We start from the raw sequence: 16,775 nt of genomic DNA on the forward strand, positions 1-16,775 counted from the left end.
TAAGTAGGAGTAAGCAGTAAAAGCTACAATTTATATTCTCAATATTCTTAAACAATTCTCTAATGCTCACGAAGGCTGCATTTATTTGAAAAAAATACAGTAAAGAGTAATAATGTGAAATATAATACTTTTTTCTATTTTAACTATTTTCTATTTCTAAGACTATTCCATTTCAAAATGTAATTTAGTCCTGTGATGGCAAAGCTGAATTTTCAGAAACATTTCTTGTTATTATCCATGTGGAAAACAGTACGGATAATTTTGTTTGTGGAAACGGTGATCATATTTTTTTTTAAGGATTCTTTAATGAAAAGAAAGTTCAAAAGAACAGAATTTAAAAAATGACATTTCTTTACGGTCACTTTAGATAAATCTAATACATTTTTGCAGAATAAAAGTTTTTTTTAAATCTAAATTAACCATTAAAAAAATAAAATAATAAAATGGTACTGTACATCAAACCCTAACGGAAAAAAGGTCCTATGACAACTTCCAAACCATTTTTTTCTTTTCTTTTTCTTTTACAGTCAACAAAACAATGCAAACAAAGAAACAACTTTATCAATAAACAAATCATTTAAAAAATGGTTTAAATTATGGATAGCCTTCCATGAAATGATAAAAACCTTTTTGGTGACTTATGCAAGTAACTTGCAGTACCTGTTCAGTGAGGCAGATGTTCAGTAATTCAGATTTAGTGAGTTCAGTGAAGACAGAACTAGTATCTCCGTAAGTCTTTTTCAACAATTTATTAAGATTAGCTCAAATGAATTGGGATACATTGGTTGGGCTGTATGTTTTTGTTTTGTTAGAAACTCCCACGGCCTGTTCACAGGAAGGACATTGACTATAATGATAGCACTACTAACGTCCACACCAGCGCACAATATTGTTCTGTTCATTCTAAGCACGTGCTGCAGTTTTGTTGCCTGCCGCTTTAAATGCTCGAGCTCTGAAAACAGGATGGACTCTGATTGGCTGTCAAATTTTATAAGCAGCAGTGCCAGAAACACTGGCATAATCACAATCGAAGTGATACTCGATCATGAGGTTTTATGTTAAAAAGTATATCGCACATGCGTACCTGTATCTGAAGGAGGATCCTCTGCTGAAGAAGATGGCTTTGGATTTGGGCAGAGGCTGGTCTAACAGACGGAAAAACGAGTGATGTTCCACACAGTTCTTCCAGAAGATCTTACACTGATCTCGACTGCCCATGAGAAATTCCAGCGTGTCCTGATGAGGACCCTGTGGAACGAAATGTTGATCAGTCACTGAGAAAAGATTGATCTTAAGAACTTCCATCTCAGAGGAAAGGCGACATTAGGAAACATGTGGTCTTAATTCTTAGCAACCCATGAAAGTGATCCAGACAGAATAACAAACGTCACTTGGAATACATTTAAAATGTTTACATAAGATGTATAAGATGGCCTCATCCAACTAAACTCCAGAGCTCGAAAACATTACTTCAACATCTTATTATGTGTCAAGTCTCTGTTGATTCTGTATGTCCCAGGAGTTTTTAGACTGATTTCACAGCTTTGTATTTCTCCAAAATTGTGTCTTTTAGTGAGTCAGAATCAGAAAGAGCTTTATTGCCAAGTGTGCTTGCACACACAAGGAATTTACCTTGGTATTTAAGCTTCCAGTACACACATATAAATATAACAAGACACATAATAACATTTAAGTATAAAAAAATATGCATGTATTTTCTCAGTCTTTTCTCATATGAAATTGTTTCCTTGTCATGTTAGACTTATTCCGTTCCTTTTTCTGTGAGTTAGTGTCTACTACATGTTTGCAAATGTACATATACTGTATTTTCCGGACTATAAGTCGCACTATTTTTTCATAGTTTGGTCCTGCGACTTATAGTCAGGTGCGACTTATATATCAAAATTAATTCATACTGACTGAGATGAACCAAGAGAAAACATTACCGTCTACAGCCGCGAGAGGGCGCTCCAGTTAGCGGAGTTGTTCAGCGACACCGAGGAAGAATTCAATGGATTTAGTGATGTGGAATGAGATTGCAGGAGCTTGGTGAATTTGTTTACCGGTAACTTGGACTCACTGGCTTATGTTAATTTAGTCTATTCAGCCTCCCAGGTATATGTTATTTATGCTATTGTGTAGCTGAATAACTTGTCTTTCCAGATTAAATGTCTGTTCTTGGTCTTGTATTTTGTGAAATAAATTTCGAAATGAATGCGACTTATAGTCCAGTGCGACTTATATATGTTTTTTTCCTCTTCATGATGCATTTTTTGACTGATGCGACTTATACTCCGGAGCAACTTATAGTCCGGAAAATATGGTAATAATAATAATATATAACAATATATATATATAATATTATAAACGTGATACCTACATGGACTTCTGGGTGCAGTTTAATTAGAAATCGTTTCCTCTTGAAGCTCAGCTTCCGAATCTTGGACCAGTTGAAGGTGTTGATTTTGGTGTGGCCCTGAAAAATAAAAAGATACATATTTATAATAAATTGGATATAAAACAAATACATGCATATATACACACCTGTGACTACATATCAGCTGAATTCTATATTATTGTACTAAATAACAACGCACTAAAAATGCACAAATATTTGGACAAGACTAAAATAATTTTGGACTAATAATAATATTTTTTTTAGAGCTCTAAGGGAAGCAATTATATAGACTAATATGTTAAAGTTGTACATGTACCTGAAAGACCTGCAGGCCCATGTGTGCTACAGCCAGGTTGATCTTGGTGCCTTCTCGGTCAGCAGCGGGATGAAAGCGTACCCCATACATCTCCAGTTTACGAGCAATCTCCAGGACCTGGAAATCTGATTCTGCTGGGGTCTGCCCCCTACAGGCGAGGGTGCAAAGACAAGTGAAACATATTACCACAGCAAAAATAATGAGTAAAGCATAATTTATTGACTAGAATAAGATTTTATAGCAGAGGTTTTCAACTTTGAAAATAAATAAGCCAAAATATCCTCTATACCCACTTTGCATTAACTTTTATATTTTGTATTGCCAATGTGTATTGCCAGCTTGTAACGACAATTAAAAATGAGACCTTCCCTGACTTCCTAGGTTGTCTATGAAAGCCTGTAGAGTGTAGACTGATTTTTATATGAAGGATTCGGACTGGTTTTGCCAGGATAATCCAAAGGATGGTTACGCGCGCTCCCGAGATCCCCTTTTACGTTCAATGACACATGAAATGAATGCTAATACAATGTTCAGGATAATGTTAAAAGGGTCATTCTGTACTTGTGCGCTAGTTTGAGTAGTCATACGTCATGACTCACGACCAAACGTTAGCGATTGGTTATGGCAGATCCAGAGTGACACTGGGCAGATCCAATAGTTTTAAACTTCAACAGAGTACCTGCCTTCAAGGAAGTTAACGCTTGTCAATGGAGAGAGGCCATACTCTCTGTACAAATTAAATGTATGAGAGTCTGGTAGAACCAGGATAAATAACGAGGGTTTCTGAATTCTTAATATATTGTTAACCATCCAAACTGCTTATCCTCTGTAGGGTCGCTGGAATATTATATTGTATTGTATCGTATCTTACTATATTATCTTATATTTAGAAAAAAAAGTCTCATGCTCATTAAGGCTGCATTTATTTGACTGAAAATACAGCAAAATTGTGAAATATTACAATTTCAAATAAAGGTGTTCAATTTTAAAATGCAGTTTATTCCTGTATGATGGCAAAGCTGAATTTTCAGCAGTCATTACTCCAGTTTCGTTCAGAAATCATTCTAATAATCTGATTTGGTGCTTAAGAAACATTACTTTTTTTTCTCCCATAAAATATTACGCAGCACAACTGTTTTCAACATTGATAATAACTTTTGATGCATCCCACTTTAGATGCATCCTTGCTGAATAAAAAATAAATAAATAAATATATATATATATATATATATATATATATATATATATATATATATATAAAAACCTTACTGCCCCCAAACGGCAGTGTATATACCTCACTACCTTATCTAAACCTGTATATAAACATACCTTTAATCTAAATCTCACAAAACTTATATCCTCCCATTTCGAAGCAAAGTTTGGGGGATGGGCAGATATATTCCATTAATGTTGTATAGCGTTCTGGCTAATCCTGGGCAAATGTTAGAGCAGTGCCAGATCATTTTGAAATTTTGCTCATCCTTTAAGCTGTTCAATCTGCTTAAGCCCCTCCCCTTCCCTTGTGTCCGTATGGCTAATAAAAAGCCTTGAGCCACTGGATTACAACCACAGCCTCACATAGCCGACCTGCAATACTTCTCTCACACCCAAAGCCTCAGATTAAACCCACCGGAAATGCATAATTAAAAGAGCCAAAAACACAGGGCTCATATGCCTGAGATCTTACCAAAAAAACTTTATATTTTGTTTTCATATTACCTCAAATTTCTTGTTTTATGTACATTTACAAAAATTGTCAGCCTGTTTTTAGTCCCCCAAAAAAGTGTGATTACTTACAAAAGTAATAGCACACATGGCACATAGTTTTAAAGGTATTTTTTATTACCCCTATTATGCTATTTTAAAGTTGCCTAATGTTGTTTTGGAGTCTCCTACAACAGGTTTACACGCATCAAAGGTCAAAAAACTGTTTAATTTTCTCATAACATACATTTGCACATCACCAGATTTTCAATGATTCTCAAACGACTCGCCAAATGAATCAATCTCTCTAAATCCCTCCTTTCCGCGAACTACTCTCCTCTGATTGGCCAGACAGCTCAGTTGGTTGTGATTGGTTTACCGCGTTCAGCACGCGTCGAAAACAAAAACTCTCATACATACAGTGCGGATCTAGTCATAGTTGGGGGCGTGGCGAGGGTGGAGTCGGCGGGGGGGAAAACACAGCGAACATCGTGTGTATTTGAATGACAAAAATCTCGTATTGCGAGTCATTGACGCCTGCCGAACAGCAACGGTACATTGCAAAATAACTGCAATAGGTTATGATGGCCCTTATTTAATTAAAATCTGGGTCAATGACCCAACCAAATGGCCGGAGGTGTCGTTTCCAGACATATTTTGTTATCTGGTTGAATCTCCAGGTATGACATGTAGGCTACTGGTAGCTGTAGCGGTAACATTAGCCTATAACTCAATCAACTTTCATATGTTGCATACTATAACTCCATAAAACCTTGTCACTTGTACATATGCTTCACTCCAAACTATTAATCCTTTTGTAAAACGGTGATCAGTATTACAAAGTTTCTGAGGGACTGTGTTGACCGTTATCTCTAACTCACAGACTGCAGTCTGTATTGAGTGTAGACCTCGAACTACTCCATAGGTTCATGGCTCGCGTCATTACGTAGCGATTGGCCTCCTTTCCGGTTCTGTGTGTTTATTAGGAAGGATGTAGAACTTCAATTCATAATTTTTTTTGTTTATTGGCGGTACAGAAAACGACAGCAACTCTTCGGCATGATTGTCCTGTGTATTTCAATTAGCGCCAAGGCAATGTTTTCCCCCACGGGCTAAATTCACATCACGTGACGGGGTGTTCCCGGGGGCGTTCCCAGACCAACCGTCTGTATGTATTGCCATAACAACATCAGCTTTTACCATATCAATGCGAGCGCGAGTCCGATGATGAAACACTAGAACTAGTTATTCAACCCGAACTTCCATCGCAAGGACGACTCGAGCAGGACGTTTCTCAGCGATATGCTAACTCATTAGGAACATTATGCAACTGTAATTCCTTACCATCAGCATTAACAAGTGCATGTCCATCAACCGATTATTTTACTTGAACTCATTTATTTACCGAGTATGTTTCTAATATATTGCGGTGAACACATGGAAACTGCATCAATAACAGTGCATGTAAGTTATGCAATACATTAGCCGAGCTCAAGCGTGAATGACTGATGTAACAAATGTTGGTAAAACAAATCTTGCTCCATGCTTAATCTTTACTCATAGTGAGAATGACAGATAATCTGCATAGACACAGTTTTAGGTAATAGTGGCCCACAGCTGATTAGCAGAAGTATTTCAGTAAGACAGTGATAATGTGAGTTAGCAGGAGACCTACACAATATAAAACTCAAAACTAAGTATTTTGAACACTATCTTTCAAGAGCAAGCGATTTGTGAATCCTGCATTGAACGCCGATGTTTGAGAAGCAGTCATCAGTAAAATAAAGGGAACACAGCAAAATTTTAGGATTATACTGCTGTGCTGAAGATGAGCATTCTTCTCATGCTCGTCCTTGGGCAGTGGAAAAAATGGCTTTACCTTCACATTGTAGAGCACTTCTGATGCTGTCCAGTATCCACAGGAATCAGCTGCCAGTTTGATGTTTAAGTTTCCCTGGTGTCTGCGCGTGCAATAAGTGCTAATGTTTCGTCTTAATGTCACGACGTAACGGCTTATGACTCGTTTGAAAAACAATTAATTTCATTGACTCAAGAGTCGACTCTTACTTTTAACTTTATATACGGTGCACTTTCAGATTTAAAACTTTGCAGGATGTTTTCATTCACTTAGAGCTGTGTTACACACTACATGAACGGTCATTTTCAAAAATCCATAATAGGGGCCCTTTAAGCAGATACCTCTTCTTTATTATATTGTCTAATAGTGTCTGTAAGCTCTTAAAATAGTGTCTTTCTAAAGTTCAAGCAGATAGAGAATCTGCAGTCCACCTTTAACTGCCTCTAAATCTCTTAAACTGCCACACACAACAATCACTTACACACTATCAGATGTCTTTTCACCAAATAAACTCAGCACCAAATGGAAACACACTGTCATTCAAGATATCCAGGGGAGTTTGTATTGAAAGTTCAGTTAGATGTTCCACTTGAAACAAATGGCTTCTCATTGCACACAAATGCTTCCAACTAAACTGGACATGTCAAAGATAAAAATGACTTTTGTGCCATATATTCTCTCAACTGATTCCCAGCGGTCAGCTCAGTAAACTTACAAACGCAAAGCTTGACAGTCTAAGATAAATTTAAGAGGAACAATGCGCAAACCTACACCTTCAGGCCAAAACAATAAATGTCTTACGTGTGTCTGCGGTGGAGCTCCATGATCTTTTCTTGCACACGTTCCTGATATGGCAGCACTTTATTAATCTTCAGAAACTCCCTGTCTGTTATGTCATCATAGTCACCGATCTCAGCTGTGTGAGGGGGGAGAGAAAAGTAAATGTTAAAAGACAAATAAGAGCGTCCAAGAAAAAAAAAAGGATCTAGTTTTAAAGTTCTAGTTGTGACTTCAAGTTTGCATTCATGTTGGTTTCGAAAAACGTTTACAACATTTACAGCTGTTTAAATTTAATGACTCTAAAAATTTAATGTGGTGTAAAAAGTAATAAATTCAAAAATAGTAAATTTTCACAAATATCATGAAATTATAATACATCTAATAATATGTCCAAGTATTACTGTTTTTTTAAACAAATAAATGCAGCCTTGGAGAGCACAAGAGACTTTTCAAAAACATCTTACCAACCCCAAACTTTGGAACGATAGAGTAAATATTACATTTTTGGGGGGTTGTACCAGAAGACATTTTACTACCTGAAAATAACCTAGCAATGTATAACAAATTTAATTATTTGACATTTCAAAAGACTTATTGACCTTGACATACAGTCATGAGGCTCTGCTGATCCTCATCTCTATGACAGCATGTCTGTTTTATGTTTTCCCCCTGTATGTTTCTGAACGTTGTCATTTTCTACTTTATGCACCCCTATTCATAAATACACATTGAAGTCACTGAATTTATGCATTCCATTTGTAATGCATTTTTGAATAAATGGGGGAAAATAATCATGTCAATGACCGACATTACAAAGCAGAGACACAACGTAATTAGTAAAACACAACAAATTTAAAACATTATGGAGAACTTGGGTCAGGAAACTAACGAATAAAAAATAACATACATTGCACCAAATGAGAGGCAAGCAAGGCGGCAGTGTTTTCTGTACAGTTCAGTCGACCATCTATTAGATCCCTCTTGATTTGCAGAGAAAACAAGTACCTGGAAAAAAAGGGCAGATAATTACAAGCACTGTTCAGCTTGTCAGTATATAAAGTATGAATGGATGGTGATTTCTAAACATCCCACCTAGAAAACTCCTCCTGGAGCTGACCAGGATCTGGAGGAAAGAACTTCACCGACAGCCGAAAGAGTGTGTTCATCGGCCCTGTGGATAGTAAGCACAAACACACAGGCTCAAAGACCCCAAGATCCTCTGATCTCTAAACACAACACGAAGCAGAAAGTGTACTTACGTCTCACTTGTTTCATTATGAGCTTGGTGGGATCCAGCCAAACCTGTAGAAGTAAAACAGTCCAAAGTAATAAGACTGGCATTTCAGCTTTTAACCACCTTATAAACTCTAAGCAATAAATAATACAAATAATCTCTCACTCTTTCAAACTACATCTGTTTTTGGTCTTTGAAGCAAACACTAAAACTGAAGAACATCATGGTCACAGAGGCCACAGATGAGATCTCGAGATGGTGACCACACCAAAAACATATTTCAGGGATTTATGGAAGTTATTATCTGCTCCTATTCAAATGGGCCGGGATATGCGCGCTTCTAGCATATATGTGGATGATCAGTTTTAATTGCATGTGTCTGTAGAGTTTGTAGACACACTGCTCCTCACAGCACATCTGGAGTTGATTGTGGGAAGAATGTACCTTTTCTCACTCCACCTCCAGCTCCTTCCACTCCGCTGACCTCTCAACTTTTGCGGAATCATCACAACAACCCTATACACACATTCCACACCTGATTCTATCCTCTCCAAATAAGCTAGCTTGGCAAACTCAAAAACAGATGGCCAACAGACCGTCTACAGTGTTTATATCAGAATTACTCATGAAAAGTCTGTTGACAAAGTTTTTTTTTTTTTTTAACTGAGTCAATATTAAAGAAACCAAGATGAAAAAGATGAATTATGGCGATAATTAAACTGCTAACTTTCCCCATTTATTTTCTCCATAGTGATTTTATAAATATTTTTTAAAAATTAGAAACCAGAAAAAGAGAAAAAAAACACACACTTACTTATTAACACAAAGGATTAGTCTACCCAAAATTATATAATTTACTCATGTCATTCGAAACATTTCTTTCTTCTTTCAAACACAAAATATATTTTGAAGAACGTTGGTAACCAAAACGTTTCAGTTACTTTTGACTTCCATTGTATTTTTTTTTTTTCATTGACTACAATTGGAAACAAAACTTAGTCACCAACATTCTTCAAAATATCTACTTTTGTGTTCCACAGAAAAAAAATAAGTTTGGAATGACATGAAGGTGAGTAAGTGATGACAGAATATTCATTTTTTGTGTGGACTATCCCTTTAAGCTTATTCGTTATGAAAAAAAAAAAAACGAACTTCCTTCACTGGCTTATAAAACAACTTACATTTCCTTTGAAAAGCACGCAACCAAAAACAATTAGCCAGAAAATTAAAAATATATTGACTATGTAATTAATTTCGAGGCTTGCAACACCAAACACAAGCAAAATTTTAAAAATAACCACTGTTTTCAAGCTGGTATTCTGAACACTCCTCTCATCCGTCACTGGTCAAAAAAAAAAGAAGAAGAAGAGTCTCATTCCTAACACACACCACTGGCTAAGCTGAATCAACCTACCAATGATTACTTATTTTATATCCTTATTAAGCAAGGGTAAGTATTTTAAAATTAAAAAAATTACACACTTCAGCTTTAACGTTTTGTTTCTTGATCACGCAATCCTTTAAATACATCAAATTTAGTCTGGCACAGCACACAGAACTGTTTGATCAACTAAAGTCTTCCAGTGTGACGTAATTCTCTATTAATGTATTCTTTTAATGACGCCCATTTATAGATATGTTATAAAATATAAAGCTTGCGTTCTTTAAGTTTGAGTGTCTGTATCAGGCTGGTTTAAAGGGAACAGCAAACCTCTGGGGCCCAGAGAAAGGCAGCACAAATAACAGAATACACCTCCTCGTCTTTTAAGAGCTTAGCCGGGTTTTCAGGAGAGCGGGGCCGTTCACAATCCCGTCTTTGTGTGAGCAGGGGGACTGTTTGTCAAGTGGCCACTTACCCAGTTCATATGCAGGTTCTGGAACTCCAGACCAAAGTAATCGCTCTCAATGAGATTGATCCGTCTGAACACCTCAGAGAAAAGAGCTTGCCCATCTGCTTTTGACTACAAGAAAAAGAAGGGAAAACAAGACATTCAATTAATATACATTATAGGCTATATATATATATATTTTTTTTTTTTAATTGTCCATTTTGTTCACCACTTAAAAACACATTCATCAGCTCAAAATTGGAATCACACAATAAATGTATGATTTCCGTTAAAGATATGTTAATACATTTTTCACACTCGGGTGAAAAGAATACTATTTTAAATACTAAATTATTTAAAATATATATATTGCATTATACAATGAGATAAAATAATCACATCAAGTTTAACTTGTTCCAAGTACAATGTTATAGTTCATTTCAAATAATGGTCTTATTAATGGGGTTGTGAGGGGTACAATGTTTCTGTGGAAAAGCAGCTGTGTCTGTTACGAATTCGCTGGATATTTGAGGTTAATGGGTGTCAGTGGGAAATATCTGTGGGCTATCTGAGAAATTCTCCACAGCATGCAGCCAGGCCTAAACCAGACGCAAGGCCAAAACACATTCAGTCTCTGAGATCAGCTGGACTGTCTGATGTAAACATATAGCTGTGAAAGGCTAGGAGAACATCTGAGGACATTACAGGCGGTTAAACCTGCTTAAAGGGAAAAGGGGTTTCCCTGTAAACAGACTCAGGGGTTTGTCATTACAAAATGAAGGACTAATTACTATGTACCCAGAACACACTGCACTTAGGTTTTGCCATTCAAGCCTGTGACTTTTTGGGGAAAATTATACAGCAGACAGCTGTTTGTAATGTGAAATGTATTTTTAAAGACCATAAAAACAGCCCGAATTGGGCTGACCAGATTGTTACCCTTGAGTTCTGTGGTACCTTCTCAACTTGACTGATTCTTTAATACAGATTTAATACAGTTTCTTAAGTAAAGAATATACTCTCTGTGCCAAGCAGGGCAGGTAAGCACCTTCTGAATGGCTTCCTCTAAACTCTGCCAACCTGCATCAACATGCACAGCAGTGTAAAGGGGAGACGGACCACTAAAAGAGAAAGGAATGAGAAATCATAATACTTGATACGGGAGCTGTGAATGGATTGGAAGAATCAACAAATTAAAAAAAATGCTTTTTTTGATGGAAACATTGCTTGTGTGTTAGAATGCACAATGTTAGTTGGACCGGCCTGGAAAATAGTTTACCGGTAATAGCGTTTATTTGATCTGAAGAAAAAATTATGATAAAATTGTTGTTAGAATTGAATGAAATGCATCAGGGCTGGGTAGATTTCCAGATCTGATTTGATTCATAAGATCTCAATTTAATACAAATTAAGGATCAAGTTAATTTGGGTATATTTCAGTTATAAATGTAATTTATAATCTTACAAGCATATGAAAGAAACCTACTGTTTATCTACCAAATGCTATTAATTTCACAGTGTAAAAAGGGTTATTCTTCTTTTAAAAACTATTATTTAAAATAACTGGCTTATAAGGGTCATTCATTTCGGGAATCAGACTACACTGGTTGTGCTAGATTTTCTTTATTCCCTAAAAACAACTTTGGTTTGGTAAAAATATGATATCAGCGTCATTCATTGGATTTTTTTATTTATTTGCAAATCAATATTTTTTTCCCAGCCCTAAAATATATTACTGAAAGGAAGTTGTGCCTTTTCCCATTAAAGTAGATGCAATAAGCAAGGACGCAATAAGTTGATCAAAAGTGACCAGTAAAGACATTTACAATGATATAAAGATTTCTGATAAGAAATAAATGCTGTTCTTTGTACTTTCTATTCAAACAATCCTGAAAAAAGTATGACCGTTTACACAAAATTCATGAAAATAATAAGAAATGTTTCTGAGAACCAAATCAGCATATTAGAAGGATTTCTGAATGATCATGTGACATTTACATTAGGTTTCAATTTGAATAACATTTCACTCTTTTGAATAATAGTGTAAGAGTTACTTGCTTCATTTGACTAGACATTTGCTTTCAATTATTTTACCAGTCCAAAAACTGTGTCTGTTATGCTGCTTGATATTGCAAACTGGTATTTGTTATCCGATTATTTTAAATGATTATCATAATCCTGAAAACATTGGTTTATATCACATATTGATTTATTGTTTACTGCACTTTATCCTTCGAGTTATTTACCTATAGCGGCTCATGGATCAGAAGTCTTGCATGTAAAAAAGAAAAAAGAAAAAGTAGCTTCTGCTCTGCAAAAGATGGATAATCTACAAATAGGTAAAAAAAAAAATGGTTGCCAATTGAGAGACTTTGGTGTAAAATCACTCACACTGCTATAAAAAAAAGGAAAAGAAACAGTACTGCTCGTCTGAACGCATCTTTGACGTTCCCATGTGTGAGGTGTGTCTTATGCTTGGAAGAGAATTCTAGACTGTCAGTTCACATACTTCAGCAATAATTGGATTAAGTCTCTTTTCTGCAGCTTCCTCAAGCACCCTAAACTAAAAGCCCATTAGAAGTAACAGCATAACAAAACTAAGCTATGGATCAACTCGGGGTGTTGACTGCAACAAGGAAGTACCACCCGTAACATATTTTCCATGCGTCACAGTGCAGTGTCTGCAGAACCCTCGAAGCACAGACGCTATCCAGCGAGCAGGAGTTTCCTTATTACAGTTGTAGCGTCAGTCGGGCGGGTTTATGGGTCAACAGTGGCTGGGATTACTGAGCAGCAGATGTTCACCGTCTGGGGAATCTTTCTCGTATTCACCAAGCCAATTTGTCAGACTACATTGGCAACTGCTGAATCCAAACTAACACTAACATGTACGCTTTTTCCCCCATTTAGTCTGTCTGTACAGAATCTGTGATCATGTGTTTGAGTGATGTGTTGGGACATGTTGCGATCTCAGCAGGAGGCATCTCTTTCTCACACTCCAAGCAGGTAGCAGGGTTTGCTATGTTGCAAGTTGCAACAATTCCAGCCATACCTTGACACCAAATAAGAAACGCCGTAAATCATTAACTTTAAGTAAATGCATGGCAGTTACATGAATGAATTACAGGTGTTTATTGTTGCACGGCTGCTGAATCTTGAGCACCACATGCTCAGAGCAAAATAAATTATATTGAATGAATAGAATGTGACAAAATAAATGAAAGACAATACACAAACATACAGGACGAGCGCTTCTGTCTGAATGACAAGCAAATAAATGTTCTCAATAGTTATTTTGATGAATTGTTCAATCAGTCAAGAGTGGTATGAAGCAACATCTGATTCGCAGTAGCGACAGTTTTTTCTTTTTTCAGATCGTGACGTAGCCTACATCCAAATGTAAAGGGTCATCCAAAAAAAAAAAAAAACGTAGGGCTGGGACTAGGCCTTGCATGGACTAGTCGGGTAGTCAGGTAGTTGACTACTTCAACCACTAGTGAGCGCTGTCGGAAGCCAAAGTACTCGAGCACGCAATAACCATATACAGAGTAAAACAATTGTTTCCTTGGCCGGTATCAGGAGACGCTTGAATTCCTTAACGCAAGCAAACCGCGACCAAGGAGAATATATGGGAGGGGGAAAAGACAGCAAATAAACTGCATGAATTTTGTCTTATTCTATTATAAACTATTTTAAACGAGTTGAGTAAAGATCTAAGTGATGCGAGTAATGATCCATTATTGTTTTAACTGTTGAAGACATGTGAAATGTTATATGACGAGGCTATTGTTGTATAATGAGTTGTTCGATGTCAAAGACTCTAATGTTTTGGTTATAATGTCATTTTGCCAATGTTAAATACAAATCAAACCCATTATTTTAATGTTTTTACAACACATGTAAGAGACGTAATGGTTACATACATTAAGCTGTCAATTAACAAACACGTTGACACTTACTTTTTTGTGTCTTTTTTAAAAATGGTTATATCAACCACGAGTACTCGATTAACTCGGCTATTGCTTTGACTAGTAACAGACTAGGAGAAATCAGTAGTCGTGCAACCCCTAGCTGGGACATGGTTCTATGTATCAGTTGTACTAAAAAATAATGAAAGCTTTAAGTAAATTATGGAAGGGCGGGTTTATGCAGACTAAATGGTGGGGGGGGATTAATCTTTTGATGAATCTTTGAATGAATGACTTTAAACTAAAATGTCATTACTTTCAATGATATCCATCTTAAAATCCACTTAAAATTTGTGGAATGTTGATCATATGAATCAACTCAAATCACACAAAGCAAAAAGAAAAATTAAGCAGGCCCAGCCAAATGATTTTATGAACGTAACAGTCAACACGTGACTGTATTAGATTACCTATTCAGTTCAATATTTATCTGAATGAAGTAAAAGGGTAAAGTTCTCAGGAAATGTGCCGCAGACGGCTACATTTTCCTGACTTTCATCACAGTGGTAAGAACATACATGACAAGAACAAAAAAGTAATTGTAGCTAACCCTACTCTCAAGTTTGACCATTGACTTATTTAAGTGCAAAGATTAACACACTCCCTCACTCAATACACTCGCTGTTACAGGCATCAACTAAATGCTTCAGGAATCTGACCCTTAAAATAAACAGAGCAGGGAGATTTCATTCAAATAGTACACAAATGATACATTTTATTCCTTATTGTATGCATCAAAGCAACTGGCTCCTGCAAGAGACCTGTGAACACCACCTGTGGCTAGGACAGCTGGACATAAAGAGTTTGTCAGCACTTAAAATGGGAGTTAATAAGGATCAGAGTAGGGTTTTAATGTACCTGGCATTACTGACCAAGTGCTCCAGTGTGCTGCGTCACCCAGATGGTTATATCGCTAAAGCCAGCCTTATGAACTAAACTCCCAGAGTGCAGTTAAACAGGAATAGTACGTATTCAACATGCACAGCACAAAGCAACACATTATCTAGTTGTAGGTGTAATGGGATTTAATCAAATCTCTCGTGTGTAGATGAGTTGTAAGGTCCGGTTCACACGGAATGCATTTTTTCCATTCAACCGTGTTACTTTTCCACTGTTTTTCAATGTAAATAAGTGCTAGATGGACATATTTGACTGTTGCGCTTGCGTCTTTTGCAGTGTTTCGTGCATGACAAAGCATTCGAAAAAAGCTGCGCTCAATTAAAAAAAAAAACGTGTCTCTAGATCTTACTTTTTTTTTACTGCATCGCTGGCCTGTTTCACGTTTATAACCGGAAAAACGTGTTTTGTATGAATGACCACTAACATTGTAAAATTGATTGGACATTATTCTTGCATGTGCTGGGATTAATTGTGAATTGTGAAAGCATATTTCTGTTGTTTTCTATAAAGAAGTTCTAAATTACGCAATAACATAAGCACTACTTGCTTTATTTTAGTTTTGTAATGTGCTTTATGTGCTCAGATCACTCGCACATGCACAGGTGACACCACACAAGTTTATACAACGAAACAAAAATGCACATGGAATTTATTCTGAACCATCTCGATTGCATACCAGTTTAGTACTGCCATTGTTTAAATTAAACCAATATATTAACATATTAAGTCTCTTTGGAAAGGCTCTGTAGTGAACTTGATTTGTGCTTGAGCAAATCCCGACTTAAGGTCAAAGTCAGTGACGGCCGCCAACAGGGCCAAACCAATGAAAAGCCAAATCTGTCACGCTTCAACACCCTTAAATTACATCAGAGTGAGAGATGGGAAAAGTTGTCATCTGAGTTGGGGGTGGCGGGGACTTGAAGCAATCAAGAGATGCTGGCCTCTAGGATTTTCCTCATGGCCAGCTCTCTCAAAGCAGTCACTAATTTGTTCCACTAATTGCATCGTATGGAGGACGTTAAGCAGGCCAAATGAGGGAGTGTGTGCGAGGCTTCCTAAAGCTGACTGTACTGATGTGGTAGATTGTGCATCTTGTGACTTACTATTAGAAAGCCGTTTTGTCATTGTTGCTATGCTGCACAAGAAAAAGCAACAATACATTTTTAATAATCAAAACAAACTGACTATTTTGAGATGATTGGCATAGACCCCATAGCTGATTAACATAAGCATTTAATTTAAGTAAATGCTTGTCTAATTTCAGCATGTGTGTACATCTCAATCATTATAATTAAAATGTATCAGCTTTGATAGAACCTTGAGAACCAGACCATAAAAAAGTTGTGCATCCCTGCTTATAAAGCACATATTCATACCTTTTTCTACATCACTCAATCCTACACAACACCTAAAAAAATAAATTTCTAAATATATATAAGCAGTAATTCTGACCTTATCGTGTGTAGTTAAGTCATGTGACCAAAACATTTGGCCGATAACCGATATATCGGCACTGAAATATAGTAGATCCCTAGTATTCTTCCATCTTAATTGAACATTTTTAGTATTGGAACTTTTGGCATCCCTAATATCAAATGCATCTCAAATTATCAACCATCTTGCCCTCTAGTTATTGGTATCACACACACTGAAAAATCTATATCTGTTGATCACTACTAAAGGACCTCAGTGTTGTTAAACAATTAAACAACTGAACTCTTGGTGTAAAAAAAAATATATATATTATAGCAACAAAACTGAATCTTAGGTCATTCCAAGCAACTACAA

The 16,775-nt window shown here is 36.4% G+C and overlaps 1 protein-coding gene across 3 annotated transcripts in view; it reads right to left on the reverse strand.

Annotated features, from left to right (window-relative positions):
* The window catches only part of farp2 (FERM, RhoGEF and pleckstrin domain protein 2), a 50,911-nt gene that overhangs the window by 20,373 nt on the left and 13,763 nt on the right, over nt 1-16,775 (reverse strand). For all 3 annotated transcript variants that reach the window (XM_079627904.1, XM_079627902.1, XM_079627903.1), the window contains exons 3-10: nt 10,147-10,251; nt 8,316-8,358; nt 8,149-8,227; nt 7,964-8,061; nt 7,078-7,192; nt 2,715-2,862; nt 2,381-2,476; nt 1,085-1,248 (exon numbers count right to left, since the gene is read on the reverse strand). In XM_079627904.1, coding sequence (XP_079484030.1) covers nt 1,085-1,248; nt 2,381-2,476; nt 2,715-2,862; nt 7,078-7,192; nt 7,964-8,061; nt 8,149-8,227; nt 8,316-8,358; nt 10,147-10,251 — 848 coding nt within the window. The remainder of the gene's footprint in view (nt 1-1,084; nt 1,249-2,380; nt 2,477-2,714; nt 2,863-7,077; nt 7,193-7,963; nt 8,062-8,148; nt 8,228-8,315; nt 8,359-10,146; nt 10,252-16,775) is intronic.

This window comes from Phoxinus phoxinus (genome assembly GCF_949152265.1).
Source record: "Phoxinus phoxinus genome assembly, chromosome: 11".
Taxonomy (NCBI): Eukaryota; Metazoa; Chordata; class Actinopteri; order Cypriniformes; family Leuciscidae; genus Phoxinus; species Phoxinus phoxinus.